The 22,211-nt window shown below is 38.6% G+C and overlaps 1 protein-coding gene across 4 annotated transcripts in view; it reads right to left on the reverse strand.

Annotated features, from left to right (window-relative positions):
* The window catches only part of LOC114878208 (disabled homolog 2-interacting protein), a 214,863-nt gene that overhangs the window by 121,113 nt on the left and 71,539 nt on the right, over positions 1–22,211 (reverse strand). For all 4 annotated transcript variants that reach the window (XM_046288141.1, XM_046288140.1, XM_029191754.2 and 1 more), the window contains one exon: positions 9,543–9,655. In XM_046288141.1, the coding sequence (XP_046144097.1) occupies positions 9,543–9,655 (113 nt within the window). The remainder of the gene's footprint in view (positions 1–9,542; positions 9,656–22,211) is intronic.

The following is a 22,211-nucleotide window of genomic DNA, read 5'->3' on the forward strand; positions in this document are numbered from 1 at the left end:
GAAACGCTTTCTTCGCGCTCTATCTTTCGCCGGCGAGAGTGCGTTCTCTTTCATCGAGCGAAGGGAGCGGAACGCGCTTCTTTTGCTCGTCGCGAACGCGATTCATTCGCCACGACTTTGCGACCGGTACGATTAACGAGAACGAGCCGGAGGAAAAAATAATTTATTTGACCCGACTTTAATCGTCCATGCAACGCGATTAAAGGGAATCCTTAAAGAGCGCTCGAAAGTCTTTCCTCCCTGTTCGTTTAGCGGTGAGACTTGGGGAAAAACGAAAGCTTTCGTTGCTCTGATTATTTCGCGCAACAGCGTGAAAATGATTATCTTGACGAGTTCTTGTTAACGGAAGGATCCTTTTTCTCTCTTGTTCCTTCTGTTTTTATACAAACGGAGAAATGTTAAGTCCAAGAATTTTGGGTACAAAAAATTCTAACTAAAAGAAATAATAGCGAAGAAGAAGAAAATAAAATAAATAATGAATAAAAGAAAAAGGAAGAAAAGATACCGTCTTTCAACCTGATCCTCTCAAAGCTAATACAACAAGGTATTAACAAGCAAGCCTTCATAAATAATCAGCTTACACGAAAGCGTTATTTTCCGTCGCCCTGATGTTTCAACCTGCGGTCGACAGTTTCCATTTCGCGAACAACATCTGCTGTCGTTCGACGAGGGCAGGAGGAATAAAGCTTATCAAAGAAGATAATGGACCTCCGTGCCGTTCCATCGACTCGATAATGCGTAACCTGTTTACTTTCATCCTCCTTCGAGTCGGAGCAACCCCGTGCAAATGCACCCTTTACCCCTGCTGCCATCTCCCCAAACTCATACACGGCCTTTCTCGAGCCCCATAAAATACCGTGACCTTCTGAACCTCCGCGATCGCCAACGAGTTTGGCTGTGCGATATCGTACCTATGGTGTATTGTTGGCATTAAGCTCAGCAAAATCGTTTCGTTGATGAAACGACCCTTTGGGGGGGAAGCTGAATATATTGGACGCAGGCTAGCAATTTCTCCGATAGCTTGATTCCGGTAAAAGTGTATGCGAGGATATTGGAAGGGGATCAGTCCTTACCAGACGTTCCATGGAAGCTTCAATTTTCATTTCTCTCTGCTTCAAGATTTCTTTTTTTTGTTATGGAATATATGAATATGCAGACAATAGGAACCGTGTTATTCATGTAACGATAGAAGATTCATTCGAATAGCTATAATTTGAAATTTGACTGAAAATTTTTATAAGGAAGCGTTTTATTAAAAAATTTCATGTCCGTCAAGGTAGCCTGAATCAGCGAATATTTCCACACAAGCCGGAGATTATGCATTTACATAAATAAGATTCAGCGAGAGCTCCTTCGCCTGGTTCCGACATCACCGTAAGAAATTAGCTTTGTGTATACAAATTCATGCATCACGACCGTTCATGAATAATGGATAACCTCCCTTATTTCCTTTCGCTGTCTAGGATTACTCTCTGCGACGTGTAGATGATATAATTTACAATGTACATCCCCTATTCTGCATGTATCATCGAATAATTTCATGCAGAGTTATAACGTTTTAAAAAGATGCAAAAGACTCGACTGGAAACTTTGTCTTTTAAGCTAACAATTTTTAATTTCCATGCAACGGTTTTCGAAATTAATGATAGGATGAAAAGTTTAAATTAAAGAGATTCTTCGAGGGATTAAACCCAGATATGATGGGAATAAATTTTTTATCCCGAAAGAATAATGAAAGTTTTTTCTAATTTCTTTTATAATTTTACAGGAAACAATGCTGCTCTGACAGACGTAGACACGAAGTTCTTCGACTCAAGATAAATAGAACACGCGACCAGATTCTAACCAGGTATCCGCGAAACAACAACGGGTGAAAAGAGAAACGGAAGAAGAAAAATTGGCAGACGCGTGAACGGAGATCTTGGGGGGTTGGCAAACATTTACCCTGGCAAAGTCCAAGGAAATTCTCAAATCCGCAGAGTAGCCTCCCTCTACGTTTCTCAAGAGTGATTCGAGTGGCAAAAGGGGTTGAAAGGCTGGAGAAAAGGCAGAGCCGATTTATCCAGGGGCTGAAGGTCCCTTCTTCGAATCCTCGTAGGATTTCTTCCGCGACGACGTAGGGAGGAAGAATCCTATCTCTAGCACCTTCAGTTACCAAAGAAGAAGAGGAAGAAAGAAAAAGAGGAGGAAATGCGTTCTACACACTGGCAGTCTCGTAAGCTCGTCTGGAACTTCCGAAAAAAAAGAGATATCGACTCGTTGGAAAGGGATAAGGGTCGACAGGAAAGCGAATGAACAAGCACTTTCACCTCTTAGAAGATAGACGACCCCCTTCGATTGGCCCCCCGGTAAATCTTACCTCGTGGTTTGTCTACCCAGATTCTAATTTACACTATACACTTTTTCTCAAAATGTATATTATTTAATAAATAAAATTTTCAAACATGATTCTGAAAGTGTTATTTCATTCAAGTACCATTCTACTATAGTGAATTAATAAATTAAACCTCCGAATGAACGTGACCAAACTTTTTAAATGGAAACAATAATAAGACGTATAAGAAATAAATAATTGCCAGATAAAGTTCTCTATCCAATTACTAGCTGTTAATAAAAGGCGATGAATAATTTGAAAGGAGCAATTGAACCAGCTACAAAAGCTTCTCCTAGCACGTAACGTCAAATCAGTAGTCGAAGATCTGATGGTCAGACAATCTTTATAAAACGCGGTTCTCCATTAAATTGCCCGTCAAAGATCCAGCGATACCTTCCTCCGCGCAGACACGAAAAGGATCGAAAGACTCGCATCTAAGCAGAGAGGATGGATGAATCAAAGAGACCTCGGACAAAGACAGATAGGAAGTTACGAAGCGAGCGAGGAACGTGCAAAGTGAGAAGGAAGGTAGGTAGATTTAATCACACCTACCCTATTCCTCTCACGTCTTGAAAAGGGAGACGCTCGTAAAGGCAGACAGGAAGCGGAAAAGAAACAGAGAAAAGCGGCTGGGCAGGGCAGGCCCAGGGCAGAGGGGCAGCGAGAGGGGGATACAATTTAATACAGAGAACCATCCGTTCACCCCTGGGGTACGATTCCATGGAGAAGGTTGCGTTTTTTATTCGCGTGCCGTTTGTCTTGTACGTGACGAGTATGAACGCATCCGATCCAAAGAATTTCAGACACCAGCCATGGAAGCACGAAAGCCGTGGAAAAATTTCATCAACGCGTACCATTCGTGTGAAATTTTATACAGATTCGCAAGTTTTCGAAGGTCTTTTTACATTGGGGTTGATTATAAATCATTTTGACATTTAGAGACTGAGTAAATTTTTCTTCATTATCTTTTGAAATTTGGAAAATTTATTATAGAGGTATGTGCAACGACCATTTTGAAATTTTGTTTGTTTAAGTATTGAACTACTGTCTTTTATAATATATTTCTCTAAAAGAAATAAATATCATGTGTGGAATTTTATGTTGAGGAATCGCAGATCCTCGCCAGAGATTTATAAGGGGTTTGCTGTTTCACGTTACGAGCACTTCGTTTCGATACCCTCTCAGAACCCCTTTTTTAAGAAACACGAACGTGCAGCAGCATTATAAGCGAGAAATTGAAAATTTCAAATCGAAACCCAGAAGAATTACCTTCGTCGAGTCTATTATAATTTCGAAAATTTTTCTCTGACCTATACCTACATCCCACGCGTTTAAATCGGGAAGCCAATTTAAAACTTCAAATTTCACTCTGACATTTTACGTACATGCTCGTGGGTGTGTTTTACGTCAATCGCCACTGAGGGCTAAAAAAGATTCCCAAGGGTGGAATAGAAATTTCGGTGTTAAAAACTAATAAAATAATATTTTTCTTTTCGCATCCCTTCTTATTTCTTTATAAAAAATATATCGCTGTCACGGGATAATTTAAACGAAAAACACCCTTTCTATTCTCTGAAAATTAATATCCGTGAAAAGTAACGTGGAGAACGTAACGAAGTGCAGTTGATACCCTTGATTCTCGTAGGGGTTGAAATCCTCGTGGGCTACTCTAAGGCCGGAAACTTTTCACCGTAGATTATTACGACTTATTCACGATAACCAGCGCGATTCAACCACTTCGATACGCGCCACCGAATTTCATCCACCTCAGCGATAAATTATGCACGGGGTGGCTCGAAATAGACTGCGCATCGTGCGCTTTCATCCCTCGATAATGGGTCCCTCCAAGCCAAGGACACCTTTTTCCTTCCCTCGACCAATCGTCTGCTCAAAGCCCTCGAAGCGTCCATTTTTTAGCTTGCTCGGAATATTCAAAGCTTTGCCCACGTCTCGATTGTCTCTTGTGTAATACTCGTTGTTCATACTTTTCTCGAGCTTGCATTTATTACAGCAATAAGAGCATTATTTTTCACGAAGGTAATTTTTTATTTTATCTTTTTAGTTTCGTAAAGGTTTGTCCATCTCTTCGACACCCACACCATTTCTCTCTTCACCCTTCAATCTTCCATTTCCCAATCAACACGTCTTTACCCCATTTCCTCCTTCCATTCCAATTTTCCTCGAAAAATTACACGAGAATCCAGGGGAAGAGAATCCTCGATTTCAGTTCAGAATCTACTTATACCCCACCGTACATTCGTTTCGTTGTTAATTAATAAATTGAAAATTGGACGAACGTGTGGCCGTGTAATCAAGAAAATTATTCAGTCATGCATTTGCCATTTCCTATCCAATCGCGTAAGAATAAAACCAGTAGATATGCCTTTGATCCGACTTCACGAGCTTCGCTACTAATGGACCGAGGCAAGAAAATCCCTTATCCCTGACGTTATCAGAACCAATAATAAAAGTAAAATCCTCTGGAATCACGAAGAAACCTTACGGTACACCAAGCATCGATATTGCACAATTTCTATGCATATTGTTTTCTATCAGAAGAGCCTTCTAAGTTCAAAGGTTATAATCGTAACTATAGTACTCGCGATGCTTTCACTAAATTAACGCAATTCAATTATGCAGATAACGTAGTCTTTTCTCTGCAGCCTGCTATTAATTAAAATTCTAGTAGAGATATAATTGTACACTTAATTATTTTCTTTAATATCCTTCAATCGATTTTTTACAAGTTTATAGAAAACTATTTCAGTGCAAACATTGAAAAATCAATGTGTACAGTAGAAGGAAAATACTGCAATCACGGATCAAAGAGAAAAACTACGAAACAATTGCAATCATTAAGGGTGAGAAACACAAAAGGCGACGGGTGTCAATAGAGAGGGTGGAGAAAACAAAGAGAAAAAAAGAAAGGAATCACGTTCGAAGGGAGTTCAGCAGCACGGTTGATCGTGCACAGGATTTTTTCCCTACTTGCTGACTAAATCCTATCCGTGAAGGACTCGTTTGAAGAGGTCCGAGGAAAAAAACATGGAGGCCGTTAACCCTGTTCCTTCAGGGTGGGTTCAGCGTCGAGTAACGAAGGGTCTCGCGTTCCTACACCCCTCGAATGTGATTACACGAAAGGAGAAAAGGACGTGAGTCGGGACAAGGTGAAAGAGGGTCCCTTGCGTTGGTCCTGATTTAGTAATAACAAGGGAACTTGCCAGGGAGGTCCGCGAGACGTTCAGAAAATCCAGTCAAAGGGGTTAACAATAACGAAATTAAGATAGACAGCAATATCGAGTTCGAATCATAATAATAATAAATTAAATCTATCAAACTATTATTTGTACAAATAAATGTGAACGTTATTAAAAATAATATTATTTCAAATCTGGGATTGATAAATTTATAAGAAATATAAACATAAATGAAAATTTTCTCGTGAAATTAATCTCTGCCGTGGACCCTTGTCACCGAAACTGAACCAAACTCTACCTGTGCACGATTTAAACCTGCTCCGCCAAATCCCGGCAAGTTACACGGTGTAACCCTTTTCGGAAGTCTCGCGATACGCGCGTCGGATTAGTTGATTTTAATCTCACAAAGCGACCCACCGACAATGAAACGTTGGTTTATACGACGCGACGCCGTGAAAATGCAGTCATGGCTGGGGCCAGTTGAAATTCCGTACCACCTGAACGCCAACCTCTAATTCGTCCCCCTAATAATTCTCCGCGCGGTTGTCTTAACTCCTGCTCGCCTTGTGCGCTTTTGCAAATGCGTCGTCCGCCTCCGCCTCGAGATGTTAATCGCGTTTTAATTATGCGCTTAACGAGCATCGCGCATTCGAACACGCAAATTCTAATGTACCCGCGGTTTTACCCGCCACTTCTACCGTCCTTTCGTTAAAGCGGACATCTCTTGCGTCGTTTAGTACCTGCCGGCTTCTTTATTGAAACGTTATTTCACGGTTGATAAATGGTAGCTTCATTTGGAAAATTGTGACTAAAGTGGTGTTTGATTTAGAATAAATTTAACGAGGGAGAATATGGCACCTTTTAAGACTATTTTAGGAACTATTAACCCTTTGGAAACGAAGCATTTTTAAGCTTACATTATTGTTAATTTCAAGGAATATATTATAAATCTTTATTGTCTACACTTTTAGTAACGCAATGTGTATAAAATTATAAATTATGACAATTATGTTTGGACGCGCATATACGTTGATCGTCCGCAAAGGGTTAATTATTTAACAGCGAAGAAACTCTTCTTGTATTAAACTGTATCGCAACTAATTTTGAAATACTCGAAAAGACAAGCTGAGAGCATCTGCTCGTCGTCCCCAAACATCCACCCCCTTAATTGCAAGAAACCTTATGAAACCATTAGACGATCCTCCAGCACGAAAGCCCTATTTCTTCCACTTATTCGATATTCTCTCTCGATCAAAGCCGATCGTGCCTAAAAAACGCTTTCGATTCTTAAAGAGGACTTCCATTACCAGCCGAATCCCGAGGAAACATTCTTTACGCTTCATCGGAGGGATTGGCGAGAGGGATTTAAATAGAGACGGTCGATTCGAGATCCATCATTGATACTATATAACGAGGAAAATTTCTCTTTCACCCGACGGGGGAAGAAACCACTCCAGTTACCTCGGGGATGGTTATTACGCGAGGAGAAGAGGGTGTACGAATAAATTCAACGAGTACTCTCTGGCGCGGAGCACGAGTGGCGACACGGCTTTCCCGCAGCCAGATTCCACGGGATTTGAAAACAGCCTTAAACGCGTAATGGCTACCACTTACGAAAAGCCCAAGACATCTCAGCGCGGATCAACGAAATTGTACTGTGTTTTAAAACATAGACCATGCTTTTGTTGAATCTTTTCAATCTTCTGTCAAATATTTTTCAATTTCAATCGCGACAAATTGATTGCTTCTGTGAAAACACCGGTAGGATAAAACAAAGCTTTAATAATAAAATAAACTGCAAACAATTGAAAATGGAATTAACGCAACTACAGTGGTACCTCGGTATACGTCTGCGTTGGAATACATCCAATTCGGAATACGTCCTGTTTGAACGTGACAAATTTTGCTCGGTATACGACATCAATTTTTTCTGTGAATTTTGCGTCATTTTTAAATAATTACCTCAGAGGAAAAATTAAATTAATAACCAATTATATTCGGAGTTGATGTATTATTAACTGACTGGTTATACAAGTAAGGATATCATATAACAAACTATAACTACAAAACAGGAGGCAATAAAATTTATTCCATCTAGTTTGTTAATTTAGAATCTATCAATAGGTTACATTTATATTTTACAAATTAATTATGTTAAATAAACTAGTGAATATTTTTTATAAACTTCTAGGAAATCGTTTAAATGCTGTTCATGACATAAACAGTGTTTAAATTATTTTACAACCCCATTAATGTAGGTATAATATCAATAGGAGTTTCTTTTACATGAGAACGGTTACGGGAAAGGTTGGTTTGGTATACGTCCTATTCGGTATAAGTCCAAACATCAGGAACGGATTAAGGTCGTATACCAAGGTACCACTGTATTTTACTTTTCAAACAGAATATCTTATTCCCTTGAAACATTCCTCAATGTTATTTCGTTTCTCCCTAATTGTCCATGTATTTAAATTTTTCCTTATTCCAAAGAGCATCTCTGTCGACGTTTTTAAAGAAGAAGAAAGTGTTTCAAGTGTACTTCGTGTCGTAAACTCGTGAAGAAAGTCGACACCTCGAGTCTTTCGCGGCAGAATAATTGCGTCGAAGGAGATTCACTATTGGACTTTTAAAATTAGCTAATCCCGGAGGGGACGTGCTTTAAAAGCAATGTAATAAGTAGAATTCTCGCTGCCTTCGGAGACGGAAGTATAAAAAGGATCCGAGCGAGGAACACGACGTCGAATATACTTAGGGGATTTCGCGAACGACTAAAATGGATCCGGAACAAGAAACCTTCGTCGTTCTCCGTTCACAGTGTTCGTTTCGTTTCGCTAACTATGCACGATCCAACATTTCACGAACATAAAATAATAATACATACGAAAATTTATTTTTCAAACGTTTCATAACCATTAGCGACGTGTTTATCAATTTCAAACTTGCTTAAGAATTATTTAACCCTTGGACAGCGGACCATGAAGAGCCCCAATTTTAATTCAATTTTACATTTCTTATTATTTTAATTTAAAATTTCGAGCTGTTTCTTGAAAAATTATTTTCCTAATATATGAAACTCTCGTTTAAAAATTATATACATTTAATTTTAAGTTCATATCCTTGTTTGTGTCACACTTGACCTAGATTTCGCTGTTCAAGGATTAAAGAATTCTTTATAGGTACTAATAAACTTGTTTAAAAATGTGTAAAAATTAATGCAAGAAATAAACCGGGCACTATATCGATCCAACAATTTCACCGTCGTCGTTTGATTGGCTGAGAAACAAACACTGTTACGCGAACGACGAGGGAGAGTTCAAACGAGCAAACGAACCGAGGAAAATCTTCGACGGCTTTTAGCGGTTTCTACACGTGCAAACTTCAATGGTGGGTCAAACGTGGGCTTTGACTCGGTCTACCATAATCTCGACGGAAGATATTTACAGCCCACCACGCTGTTTCGTGGTTTCGGCCAGAAGTCCTAGAGTCTTTAAAGCGCCTCGCGCTATACAAACAAGAGGGTATAAACATTCTAATTGTATCAAGGGTGGCTCGCCCCTTTGCCATTTCGATGCTACCATCAAACAATTCAAAACCCTTCTACTAAGTTTCTACTGTGTGCACGTAAACGTAGTGAAATTTGGAACTCTGATGAACTGGTTGTTGTCGAACAACTGAACGAAATTTCTAAATTTCATTTTGAAACTTTCCAATAATTTGACTGATTAATTTAAAAAATTCTTTAATTACCACTCCTCTAGCAAGTTGACGCTACGAATTAATCAGTTTCATTGAAATAATGTTAAAGAATGCGATACAATAGCTGCTTCTTCGAAATACGAAAATAATTGCAAGAAATCAAAATGCAGCAATATTCCTCGGATCTGCTGTAAATTATTTTGGATATCGAATAGAACGAAGAAGATCTTTGCCGCGTTAAGAGGGAAAGGGAAATAAGAAAGAAATGTACTCACCGCCATGTCCTCGCTCCTGTAAGCCGTGAGGGTCTGTTCATCCTGTAGGAGGACACAGTAACAAGGCTCCCAGCACGCCTCGCCAGCCGATTCGCCAACGCAGCATTCGGCCTCTGCAAAAGATAAAGATTGTCCCAGGTGAGTAAGTCGGCGATCAGACGCCAGCCATTGTGAGCCTCGGCCCGTCCTAGAAGAATAAAGTCTCTGCATTGTGGGCAACAATAAGAATAATAGACGGCCGCGTCGATTATTCCCGTGAAAGGGCGCAACAGGAAGCGGGAATCAGGATTTCTCAGCCGGCGGCCAGCGCTCGATAACGATCGATAATTCTCGCGTGCACGCTTCGAGAGTGGCGCGAGGGTGAATCCTAGCCGTACGAGTCATCGCCGCGATGCCGAGGATTATTCTTAAACCGGCTACGCGAGTTCGCGAGAGTGTTCTCGGCATCAGAGAATCTTCTGTAAGCGGGTTTCCTTTGAAAAGAAGACTTTTCGTTTTCATTTGACACACGTGTCAATTAAATTGCCAAGCGATTCGATGAGCGACCAAGATGGCCAATAGGATCGTTACATGGGCATTATGATAGTTAATTTATTCTATTTATTCTAAATGGCTTGGGAACAATTGTTTTATAGCAATCTTCGATGAATACTTTGTATAGAATAAGATTTTTCAATTTTAAGATCCATTTGTGATAACGTCGTGCATTCTGATACATGTATATGGCGTGTGGGTATTGTAAAGGTGCGAAGAATATTTTTATGGGTATCATCGATCAATGCTTTGTATGCACCGCGTTGCATTCTGATGCATTGATTAGTTAGTATTGTAAGGATGTAAAAATCTAAACTTCCAGAAGTAAATATGCAATTTATTTCCAATAATTAACATAGAAAAATAATTTTGCTGATATCTAAATAGAAAATTAATATTATTATTTTAATTTATTGGAGACTATAAATGAAGAATTACCAACAAAATATGCACGGTCTTTTTCGAAAGGAAGCTGATCGAGTTAATGAAACACCCAGGCTCCATAATTGTCTGGTAATTAGCTCGCACGTGTCAGCGATTCATGTCACCCCATGTAATGTCATTAATAGAAACGTGTCTGGGTTACATTACGCAACTAAACGTCCCTCAGTTCCAGCGATCAAGGGTTCGACTACGTGCAGGGAGCAAGAGGCAACCGTCGTCATCTGGAAAGCGTGCCCTAGACAGTCCTCTAAATTAATTACTCCATTTCGAAATCAGCCAGCCACGAAGGAAGCTTCGTTGCTCATGCGCAACTATACCAATCATCAAATACACATATCCATAATTTCAAGTGTTATTTCAATTCATTTTCAAATAATCAAATAGAATTAAAAGTTTTTCAAAAAATGATCAAATCTTTAAATTTTCATACTTCTTCTTCAAACAATATTATTAAAGTTCCAAAAGGACCCCTGTTCGCGACTAGAATCCATCAAAAATCAATTTTCATCAAACTTTTTCCCCAAGGGGTAGTGTTCCTGGACGAAATTCGCGTCGACACCCGAAATACGACAAGAACAAAGTTCCTCGGGAACGTATCACTGTAACATTACCTCGACGCATAGCGTGATACCGCAAATATCGAAAAAAGTACATTCGTGTCATGAGGAAAAAAAATGGTATTCTCGGCTGCAGAGAAAGTCCCTGTCTCGGGATTTATTGATCCCAGCCGCCGATAAATTTTTCCATCCCCTTTCGACGAGACATCGAATGTACCCTGCTGCGTTTCACATCCCTCCAAGACGTATTATTTTCGCGTTTTTCGCCAGGTAATACTGTTTTCTTTATTTCTTTTTTTCGGGGGCGAGTTCGTTCACCTTAAACCTCATCCTTATCGTCGAACATTCTATCCATGTTTCCCGTCGACAGCGAATTGCCGAGTATTTTAAAACGTCTCGTACAGAGACGTTTCCATTTCCCCGTTGAATACGTTGCGACTGGTTTTTACCTTGCACCCGAGGTGCTCGTTTTCTTTCGTAACGAAACGAAACGAAACGAAAGTTTAAATGCAACTTTACCGGACCACTCGGCAACCCGAAGCTTTATGATCCATGATTCACCGCTTCCGTTTCCGGTTTTATTCCCATTCTTCGCGCTTTTCTGCTCGAGTGTTTTTTAAGAAACGCAGACGATTACGAATGAATGTCAGTCGAGGACGGGGATGAAATGATTTGGCAAAGAGATTCTCGAATGATTTCACCCCGTTCAGTGCGATATATTTCAATTCACAGAATTTTTATCGACGATGCGTATTCTTGAAGGAATAATTTTAAAAATCGCGCGTCTAAAAATAGAAAAGTGATACGAAAATTGTTTACGACATTAGAAAGTTTTCCCAGACACGTTGACATCGAAACGGTAAAGCCAATAATTTTACCCATTAATTTCACCGGTGAAAGCGAATTTTAAATAGCAAGTGAATTTATTAATTATTCTCGTTTATAAGAGGAGTTTCGACGGGATTCCAAGAGTCCAGCTACCTTTCTCGTCTCGGCATACTTTCCCGATATTGAAATTCGCGACAGCACGGTTTTTCGGAGCCTTCAAAGGAGCCTGTATGATCTACAAACGCGTTTCGTGGAATCTCAACGGAGAGCATCCTCGTTTTTCTCTTACTTCCACGGCGCCGTCTTTGTACGACCGCAGTACCCGACCATTCTTCGCGACAGAAAACGCGGAAAAGTGCACGCTCGTGCATTCGTATGCATTGCAACTCGACGAAACGATGAATCCTCGAATATACGTCTGCCAGACAATGCACAATGCTCGCTGATATTGCCGAGCTGGTGCTTAAACGATCACGATGATTGTGATGTAAAGTCTATTCAAAATGCCTGCTCTTTAGTCAATGAATTGAACTATACCGGTGATGTTTATTTCAAATGCTCAATGCCGCGTCTACGGGGTGCGAGACAAATATTATTTACGCTCCAACATTATAAAATTGCAAGAACAAAAATTATTTTATTACCTGCATAAAATTGTTTTATAGAGACATATGGTAGGTGTGTGCTTTCAAACGAGTAGGAAAAAATTTGAAAACAATCAGAGACAGAGGAAAACTGTGTGTCAGGGTGTTAACAGCTTCCTCGGGTGTAATTAACGCGCAACAACTTCGAAAACGAGCGAGTACGTTTCGAAACTCGAATACATTGTAGGAAAGTTTGTCTGGGATGGTACTTGCGAGGATTCATGGCAAGTTCCATGGAGTTTCGAGTAGAAAGTGTAAAAAGAAACTGTAAGAGAACGAGAAAAAGCATGGGAATTCGAGAGCAAGTGAAAAACAAGGAATACGGATGATTTATATCTGATGATTCATCTAACTTGGCAATTTTTATATATCAAATTAATTATAATTTGACCATCGTGGAAATCAATATATTAAACGTAACGTTACTAAGATGAGGAAGAAATAAAATTAGTCGATCAATCTTTTTTTCGATATTCCGTCAGAAGATAATAAATGGACAGGTATATTTTAATCTAACCAATTTACAATTTAATCTCCCAACATCCACATCATCTTGGCGAAACTTTCGCTAAAGTTTTCCAGCCAATTCCACGAGATACGAGGCGATACCGCAACATTGGGTATCGTGTAACGGCGTAAAGTGCGGTACAACGCGGTGGTAGTCGTAAAGACAACGAAATATTTCTATGCAGATGGTATGCACAAGGTACCCGGGACACGAAATATTATACAGTTCTGTATCGGTAAACGGTAATGGTGTTGGTATACCGATTCGTGGTTACCCATGGAACCTGCTTTGCATACTAAAGTTACCGCATTAAATCGACGCGATTCTACCCCTAACTGATATTTGATTTTCCTACCGTGCGAAACAGCTTCAATGATACAGCAATGTTGAAATTTCATCCAAAAATTGCTAGGAATACTGGCAGAATACAAATAAATAACCGAGAAAAAATAAGAAAATAGCAGTTTAGAATTGATGTAAAAATGATATCACCATCGATTTGCTTGAAATTAAATTCGTTTCATTGAATTTTTTAAAGAAGTCTGAAATAATTAAAATTTTTAATATATTATACAATGAAATTCTATTTGATGCATGGTCAGATAATTCTAAAAATAGTGATTTGAATAAATGTTTCATAGAGTATTACATTTATAAAATGTACCTCGGGTGAGATTCCCTTATCATAGAGTCTGACACTCTCATTGCATTTTTATATTTCTACAAGACCTGTAGACTGCTTGCAATAAATTCACTCATTTGCCTAAAGCAGATTTGGACCTTACACAAATGGTATCTATTTGTGAAATACAGAAATCTTGCAAAAATTGCGGTTTAAATAATTTGATAGCTTTCAAAATATTTGAAGGAGCATTAAAAATATTGAAATAATTTCAAATTATTGTCCAAAGAGTAAATTATAAATATTCCTAATTTTCACAAGGTATCATTTATAAATACTGAAATATTACACTTTCTAAGAAGCGCTAATATTCCCTTAAATCGTTTTTCTAACTTCTCTAATAAAATCATCAAAGTGTATCACTATTTATCACTAAACCCTTGCAGCTTAACGATTACCGCGCGATTAAGTCGGAGTTTGCGAGAAATTTAAGGCTTGAAAAACGAAGCTGAAACAGAGTGGTAAATAATATCGCAGAATACAACTGTGAGAGAGAAGTTTATCAGCCGAATGCTACGCTGATTTATGATTACCAGAAAGCTGCTCATCCATCACTATGCTGCCTCTCGAAACGATAAATAAAGCAATCACTAGAAAAAGAATACGTACAAGATGCAATAACACTCGTGCAAAGCTTTCTGCATCGCCAGCTCGAATCCATTTCCTACCGTGCTAGATTAAGCATCATGAATCGTCATCATAAACTTACCGGCTCTATAGTATTTTACTTTAACATGCTATCAAATTCTTTCTAATCAAATCTTCAGCACAGGAACTATATAATTTTTCAACATAACGAATCTTACCATTTTAATTCGTCATCAAGTTCTTTAATTACAAATTCCTTCGAATCTGTTCTAAATCTTTCCTTCCTTTTTCAAGAAAATTCCAGGTAATCAGAATTTTCTCAATTCCGCGGATAAGCTAAACTCGCGGTTTCGCGGGTGGCGAGGGAAAGAACGGAGAAGAGGACAAAGATAAAAAAGGATGAGAGATGCGGAGGACAGGTGAGAGGTCCTTCATGCTCTCCATTCTCGAGACGGGGCCGCGGTGTTCGTGTCGAAAGCGGAAAACCGAGCGGAGGAGTGGCGCGTGTTCCTTCACGGCAGCGGAATTACTCGCCACGGTCCTCATTAGAAGCTGGACCCGGCTAGTTCATTACCGGCGATCTTATCCGTGGCTCGTTCTTTCACGAGACCTCAGTCCGGCCGGTTCCTCTCTTTCATTCGTTTCCCACGCCTTTGCAACCCGCTCCTCTCGGTTAATTAATAAGCGCGTTGCACCTTGCCAGCGCGTGCCAAACGATCGATATACGCGGTGTGCATCGCGGCACGTGAATATATCTTTTAGAACTAACGCAACATTTGAAAAAAAATAAATAAATAAATGCAGAGAAAAGAAAATTGACACCTTGAGATAAAGTCATCGAATGCGAGAGACACCCTGTGTATAGATCCGATAATGATAACGGGAATCCGTTGATCCGAGTTTATTTATTTCGCGGATCGTTTGGATCGCAACCTCCATCTACCTGTGCCTTTCTGTTACGTAATTGGATAGAAATCGCGAGATGCGTGTAACGAGGCGAACCATTAATCCAGAAATCTCGTTACACCGTTCGCTGATCAATTATATTGATCAGCGTTTAGAACTGACCTCGCTATAAATTAACCGTTGCTCACCTTCGTCGAGATAGGGAAAATTTCGAGCCTATTACATGTTTCGTTAAACACGTTGTTAACTAATAAATTCAATATAATTCACAGGAAAAACATATGTTCATATTGAATCAATTGCAACAGTTGATTCTTCGTCGATATAAAATATTTTCTGAAATACCAGAGTGGCATGTACAATTTATGATAATAATTATCGTATTTAATAACGTATAATGAAACACCGCATGGTGCAAAACGGTAGCATTTTAAAAATTATTCACGACTAATCAAGTCGTGTTAACGTTCTAAAAAAAGAAAATTTATTTCCACGAACATGATACTTTATACTATCTTAACATTTTATTACAGGTGATTAGAAGAGAACGAATGTTTCTTTGCAATTACTTTCGTTGAGTAGATATTTTATTCTACCCATTAAGTGCATTGTGACGCATCTAATTATATCGGCATATTTACCTTTCTATTCGAGGAACTCGATTTTCTATTCCAGCAATTTTCCATCTCTCGTTCCTATAATTAAATTCCGTTTCATGGTTCGTTAACGTGAAGCAGAAACTATGCAGTGTACCGCGTTCGCTCGGCATTATTCTAAGAGAAAATTCCACTTCTACTTTTCTATGCCGCAAACAGACGTGTAATTGTTACTTTCAATTATCCGTTGCGTATTCTAGTTCACTGTGTCACGAACCGACATCGATCTGTCGCTTTCAATTACCGTTAATGTATAAATGTTTCGCATCTGCTGTTTGATATTACGCCAGTGATACTTATCATCTTACTTTCTACAAACATCTGATACGCTGTTCATTTTTTTCATTGCATTTGCAATATTGCAAATGCACTAAACTATAATTAGAATTTTTTTAATTACGCTCTTTTAAATTATTATATCGGCGATCATATTCTAAATTAAGAAAGAAAAATATGGATCTTAATTTAACGAAAGATCAGAAGCTAAGCTTTGATCGAACGAAAACCATAAACCGAGCTAAGATATTATCTAAGAAAACATCAAGTTAGAAATACCAGAGCAGGATAATATTATCATTAGGATCCATGGTTATCAACCTAACACCATCTGACGAGAAGAATTAACGCTGAAACAGCTCTAAATCTAACACAAATTGTGATCCTTCGATAAGTGCGCAAGTTTGAGGAAAGAAAGAAAATTGAAGGAAGAGGAAAAACGATCGAGTTCAAGGCTTGTTAAATAATCAAGCTGGGATTCAATTAGATCGCGAGTCTGTGTGTCGATCCTTTTCGGTATCCGTGAACATGCAAGAGCTATCGACTTTCGTGAATGCTCCAGTTTCCTAAAGACAATGGACTTCGATGACCCTGCAAATTAAGCGGGATTATAATTGAAGCCTTATTGACGAGATTAATCGCGACCAGTTTCACTCGCCTTCGGCGAAGATAATTTATGCAAGAGAGAGATAGAGCTCTTCTGATTAAGAAGAATGTTCCTAAGATACTTCTCTTTACTCCTTCCATTCGTGCCCGATAGCTTCACAGTTGATATCAAAAAGAAATAATATAAACAGAATAAAAATTGATATACATATTTGTATATATGTATATTTCAGAATATTAATAGAAAATAGAAATAAATGAAAAGTTGACACTTTTATTGCCCCATACTCAGATGATAAAAAATCAATTTATAAACAATTATTCCACGTCGATTACTCTAGTTAATCGAGTTAGAAATCGTAGGAATGCGAAGGTACACAGACAGTCGAAACATCCTTGACTATAAACGAGACGTTAAGCTCGAACAATTTCCTGCTTTTAATGGACCCGCCATCAGCAAACGGCGTTCATTTCGAATAATTAATTCGTGGCGTCACTTCATCGCATCGAATCCATCTTCGAGGACCCTTCCGATCACTCGAAAAATCATTCCCCAGTTTGCGTTACCGATATTCACGTGATCGTTGAATTTCATACCGACCCGTCTCTTAAGTAAATGTCGACAGTAAATAAATTGCAAATATTAAAAGGATTATGTAAATTATTTTGATCATAAATGTATATCAATCGTGATTTAATTACTTGTCACTTTACAACGTGTAATTTAATGCTTAATTACTATCTTCAAGGGATTACTTAAAAATAGTAAATTACTTAAATAATCTAGAAAATGAGAAAAAATCTGAAACTGAAGTTAATTTTCCTCCTCTGATAATTGAATATAAATTGATCGATCGGTTAAATTTATGAAGCCAATATTGGATAAAAATAATTGAATTGTACAAGGGTTGAAAATAGCAAATATTAAAGCTGTTCCAGTTTAAAACTTTACACCTAAGAAATACTTTCTATTTACGGCACGTTACATCACCGAACACTGTGACAGACGTTTATCGGATAAATAAAAATAAAAGGAAGTTACTACGTCGAATATTCGGTAATAATTTTCACGTCAGCTACACGAAACGTCGAATTTCGAATGAGCATGAGAAAATTTTAAACGGCAATCACATCGATGACTTTCACGCGCCAGCGTGAATAATTAAATAATTAAAGGAACAAATTAAACGAAATGGTATCCGAGCCGGGTGAAACGTGAACCCATTGCAACTGCAGCTGACACTTCCATTAGTGGCTGCAATCGCGTTGCACTTGCAACGACAATCCGCGACATTCGGGCCCACATCAGAGACATTCGAAACGAGGATATTACATTTGTTTCACATTTAGCCAATGTTAATTTAATATTCATCAATGTGACTTTTAAATTTTATCAAAATTGTCGCACATGAAATAATTATTTCTCCCTGAAATATTACTCAATTCCACCCTGGTCCTTCTTTTAATTAGTTACGTTAATAATTCTATTACATTATTACCCTCCAAATGGAGAGAGCCCCAATTTTAATTCAATTTCGTATATGAAAGCCTTTTACATGTATATTTATAAATTGCAGTACCCAGTTTTTACAACTTTTGTCACTGTAATCCCTCATTTCCTAAGTTGCTACATTAAAATAGAAAGTTGTATAAATGCTAATTCGATCTCAACACTCATTCATCCGGACTTGTAACGAAAGTGAAACTCTGATAAAAAGGTGTAACATAATCATTCTGTATTTAACCGGAACGGTGATTGTAAAAATTAGAACGTTCCACGGATTGCGGTTTTATGTAATACCTGAAGTAGGATGTATCGAATGGTAAAGGGATCATTTGACGATCCTGTTACTCGTGGAATTCTCAATTATACCATCGATATACCAGTATCGTGTCTCGAGTTCAAATGACAAGCAAATCGAGCCACGATTGATGGATATCAATGAACATTATCACCAGAGCTTGTCACTTATCCAGTTCTACTTTCTCATTACGAAATAGTTACGACGTTGCTCTTTTACTTTCGTAACAGACAATCGATCTTCTATTATTAGTGATAAATTCGAATGACCTGAATTTTCATGTAAACTTTTTATAATTCAGTTGGAAGTATTGATTTTTAACAAGCAAACTGAGGTATAATTATACTCCACAGCGTCCTAATTACTTTGATGAAATAAATGGTAATTTTAAATCGTGAATTCCTTTATTATTCAACCATTTTAGCAATCTAGGTCGCTGTGTGCTGTAGCATCGAAGCGCACGATATCGAATGTCAGTAAACGTAATTTTTAAGTATCATCCAGTACTCGTTATAGCCGAATTAATAATTTAGTTATCATTGTACTGGTAGAAAATTCTCTTTGTCAGTCGTACTCCTTTTACCAAACAGGTAAAGGTGAATGGACTGAAACATTGAGTGTCAATGAACTTTCTCGTGCGTGTAAACGACAAGTGTTTGGGATAATGGAGAAGACATTGTGTACCTGTTGAGGATGAATTACAAGCAAGATAGGAGTGCGATGTATGTGTGATAATATTAAGAGCGCACTGCAATCGAACAGACAGTGGATGAGTCAGAATGTCAAAGAGTAAGGAATAAATGTTGAATAGAATATGATGAGCTGAATAAATCTAACGTTCTAATCTAAATAATAATCTAAATAATAAATCTAACATTCTAATCTAAATAATAATCTAAATAATAAATCTAAATAATAAGTCTAAATAATAAATCTAAATAATAAATCTAAATAAGAAAGAATACAACGTCGAAAGTAAAAATTTGTAATTCTCAATATTAAGTTAAGTTTTGCACAAAGCTCCATAGAAATCAATTGTATTTCAAGGTTCCACGCGAAGCTTAGCCAAATTATATTTCGCAGACATCCGGTCAACGGACAATTCATCTCGGTTCTTTCCATTCACCAAGACGAATCACGATCACTCGACAGTAGAAACGCGGCTATAATTATCGCACTGACGTTTTTAATTACCCGCACGACTGAGCTCGACGTCGACCCTTTCGATGGAAAGCTGGACTTATAACGAGGAACTCTTTATGTCACGTCACAAACGAACTTTTGCAAACGTCCTAATACAAGGCCGGCTAAATAGAGTTCGATCGTACAATTTACTTTCCTTCTGTTTTATATCCATCGAATTGATCGACACGTGCTTTTCTAATCCCATTCTATTTTATTCTGACCGTGATTTTCGTAAAGAAGGAGACCGGTACGAGGGGTACCATTTAATTCCAATGAAATCACGTGGCCTCAGGATAAAATTTCGCATGCTTGCAGAGAGAAAGAGAGCAATTCTTTATAAAGAATTTTATGGTTAACGATCGAACGGGGTCGAAGATCAATCATGCGCGTGATCAATCTTCAATTAAAGAGGACGGGGTTGGAAGTTTTGAAATGTCACGCACGATAATTGTTACCGAAGCGTTTGAATGAATAGATTAAAGGGAAGAAAATATTCTTTCAGAGCAAGGAACGACTTTAATTGATATGTTTACCAAGAAAATGATATTCGACTGACCCGTTCATACTTCTCCTTCACCGATTACCCGTTCGCACATGAAAGAGACTGCACACAAGCTTGTAAAAGAGAATCCTCTTGCGAGTAAACAGGTAGGAAAAAGGAGAACAGGATAGAAAGGAACCGACTCGTTTACTCGCATCGATTTATTGCTACGGATGCAGATTATATCTGGCGGCGTACATTCGCGCTGAATCACGATTTAATTGGTCCTCGCTGCGAATCGATCAGCTTTTCTTCTTCGTTCGATCGCGGAACGTGCAAGCGCGAGTCTCGGGAGCATCCGTTTCTCGCCACCCCGGTCAAATTGTATCTATCGCTAGTAAGATCTATCGGTAATACGAGGAAAATTATCTTGTCATACCGGAATCCCAACCTCGTGACACTCTTGCACGGGATGTTCTCCAGGCGATACGCTGATTTAATCTCATGAATTCTCGTTTGTTTTGCATCATTTCAATTAACTAACCAGGACGACTTTACGCTTTCAGTCATAAAAGAAAAATAATTAAGAAAAATTCTTTCTTAAATTCCAAAATTCAGTAGTTAGCGAGGCTGTGTTTCCGAATGGCACCACCAAAATTGAGAACTCAGGTTCGGTATATAACCTAAACTGACTACAAGAAACCGATTAAAGTTGGTTTCAGAGCTGGATGTCTTACCGTTTTCAAGATATCGTGATAAGGTTAGGTTAGATTAGGTTAGGTTCTGTGTATGCGCAGTACCGAACAGCGCATGCGCAATATTGAATAACGCATGCTCAGTATCAAATAGTGCATACGTAGTCCCAAAATTGTACAAAAATTTCTCTGAAACCAATTTTAATCGATTTCTGGTAGTCAATTCAGGTTATATACCGAACCTGAGTTCTCAATTTTGGTGGGGCCATTTGGAAACTTATCCGTTAGCGAAATGTTTTCCTAATGATTTTTATTTTTTCAAGTAATTATTAAATATGGTCTCAGCCCGTATATTTACAGGAATATTCGCAATTTGCCGTAGCAGTTTCTATCCTCCCGAACATTTCCAGCTGACGCGAACAATTTTTCCCAACCACCGGCGGCATCAAGCTTTTCCCGCACTCCAATCTAGCTCACGCATCCTCGATACCCTCGTTACATAACCCCGAAAAAAGAAAAAAATATATGTATACAATATATCCCAGTCCCTGCCGTATCTCTGGCATCCCATCTTCTCGATGCGTTTCCAGCCACGGACCCTACGCTGCGCCCATCTCTCCCTCCTGCGTTCGCGCACCCACGCAGTCGCGCGTGGACGATGCACGCAAGCCGCAGACCTCTTTGGCTTTTCATTTAACGCGAGAGATTAATTTCGCGCCGGTAAATCACGGCCGTGGATATTCCTGTGCGAGCGTATCGGCCGGCATTGTATGTTAATGCCGATTGGCCCGGGGTTCAAGAATAATGCTGCAAATGCAGATGACGAGGTGAACTTCACAGGTGAGCCCGAAAGACGGCGAAATTCTGCGCCCCTGGCGCCAAGATATCGCACCCTGCTCTTCTATTTACGTGAAAAACGTCACGGTAGTCTCGCGTCGATGTTAATAAGACGGAGAGATGGGTTAGCAAAAATTACCATCATTTCGGTATTCAAATAAAGCTTTTCTACTAAAAAGTAATCTACAGAAAATTCTAAAAGAAATTTCACAAAAGAATGGAAGAATGATAGTTTTGGTATTCGTGTTTATACGTTTGATATTCAAATGTAAATTTTCTCCTAAAAAGTAATCTACTTATGGGAATGCTAAAATGAAATTTTTCAATAGAGAAAAAGGAGAGCAAGTAGCACGCAACGATCAAGTTTCTTTGACAGGGAAAATCAATATTCCCTTGAAAAATTCTACTTATCAAATGCTCTCAACACGCTAAAATCAATT

This window comes from Osmia bicornis, chromosome 12 (assembly GCF_907164935.1).
Source record: "Osmia bicornis bicornis chromosome 12, iOsmBic2.1, whole genome shotgun sequence".
In the NCBI taxonomy this organism is placed as follows: domain Eukaryota; kingdom Metazoa; phylum Arthropoda; class Insecta; order Hymenoptera; family Megachilidae; genus Osmia; species Osmia bicornis.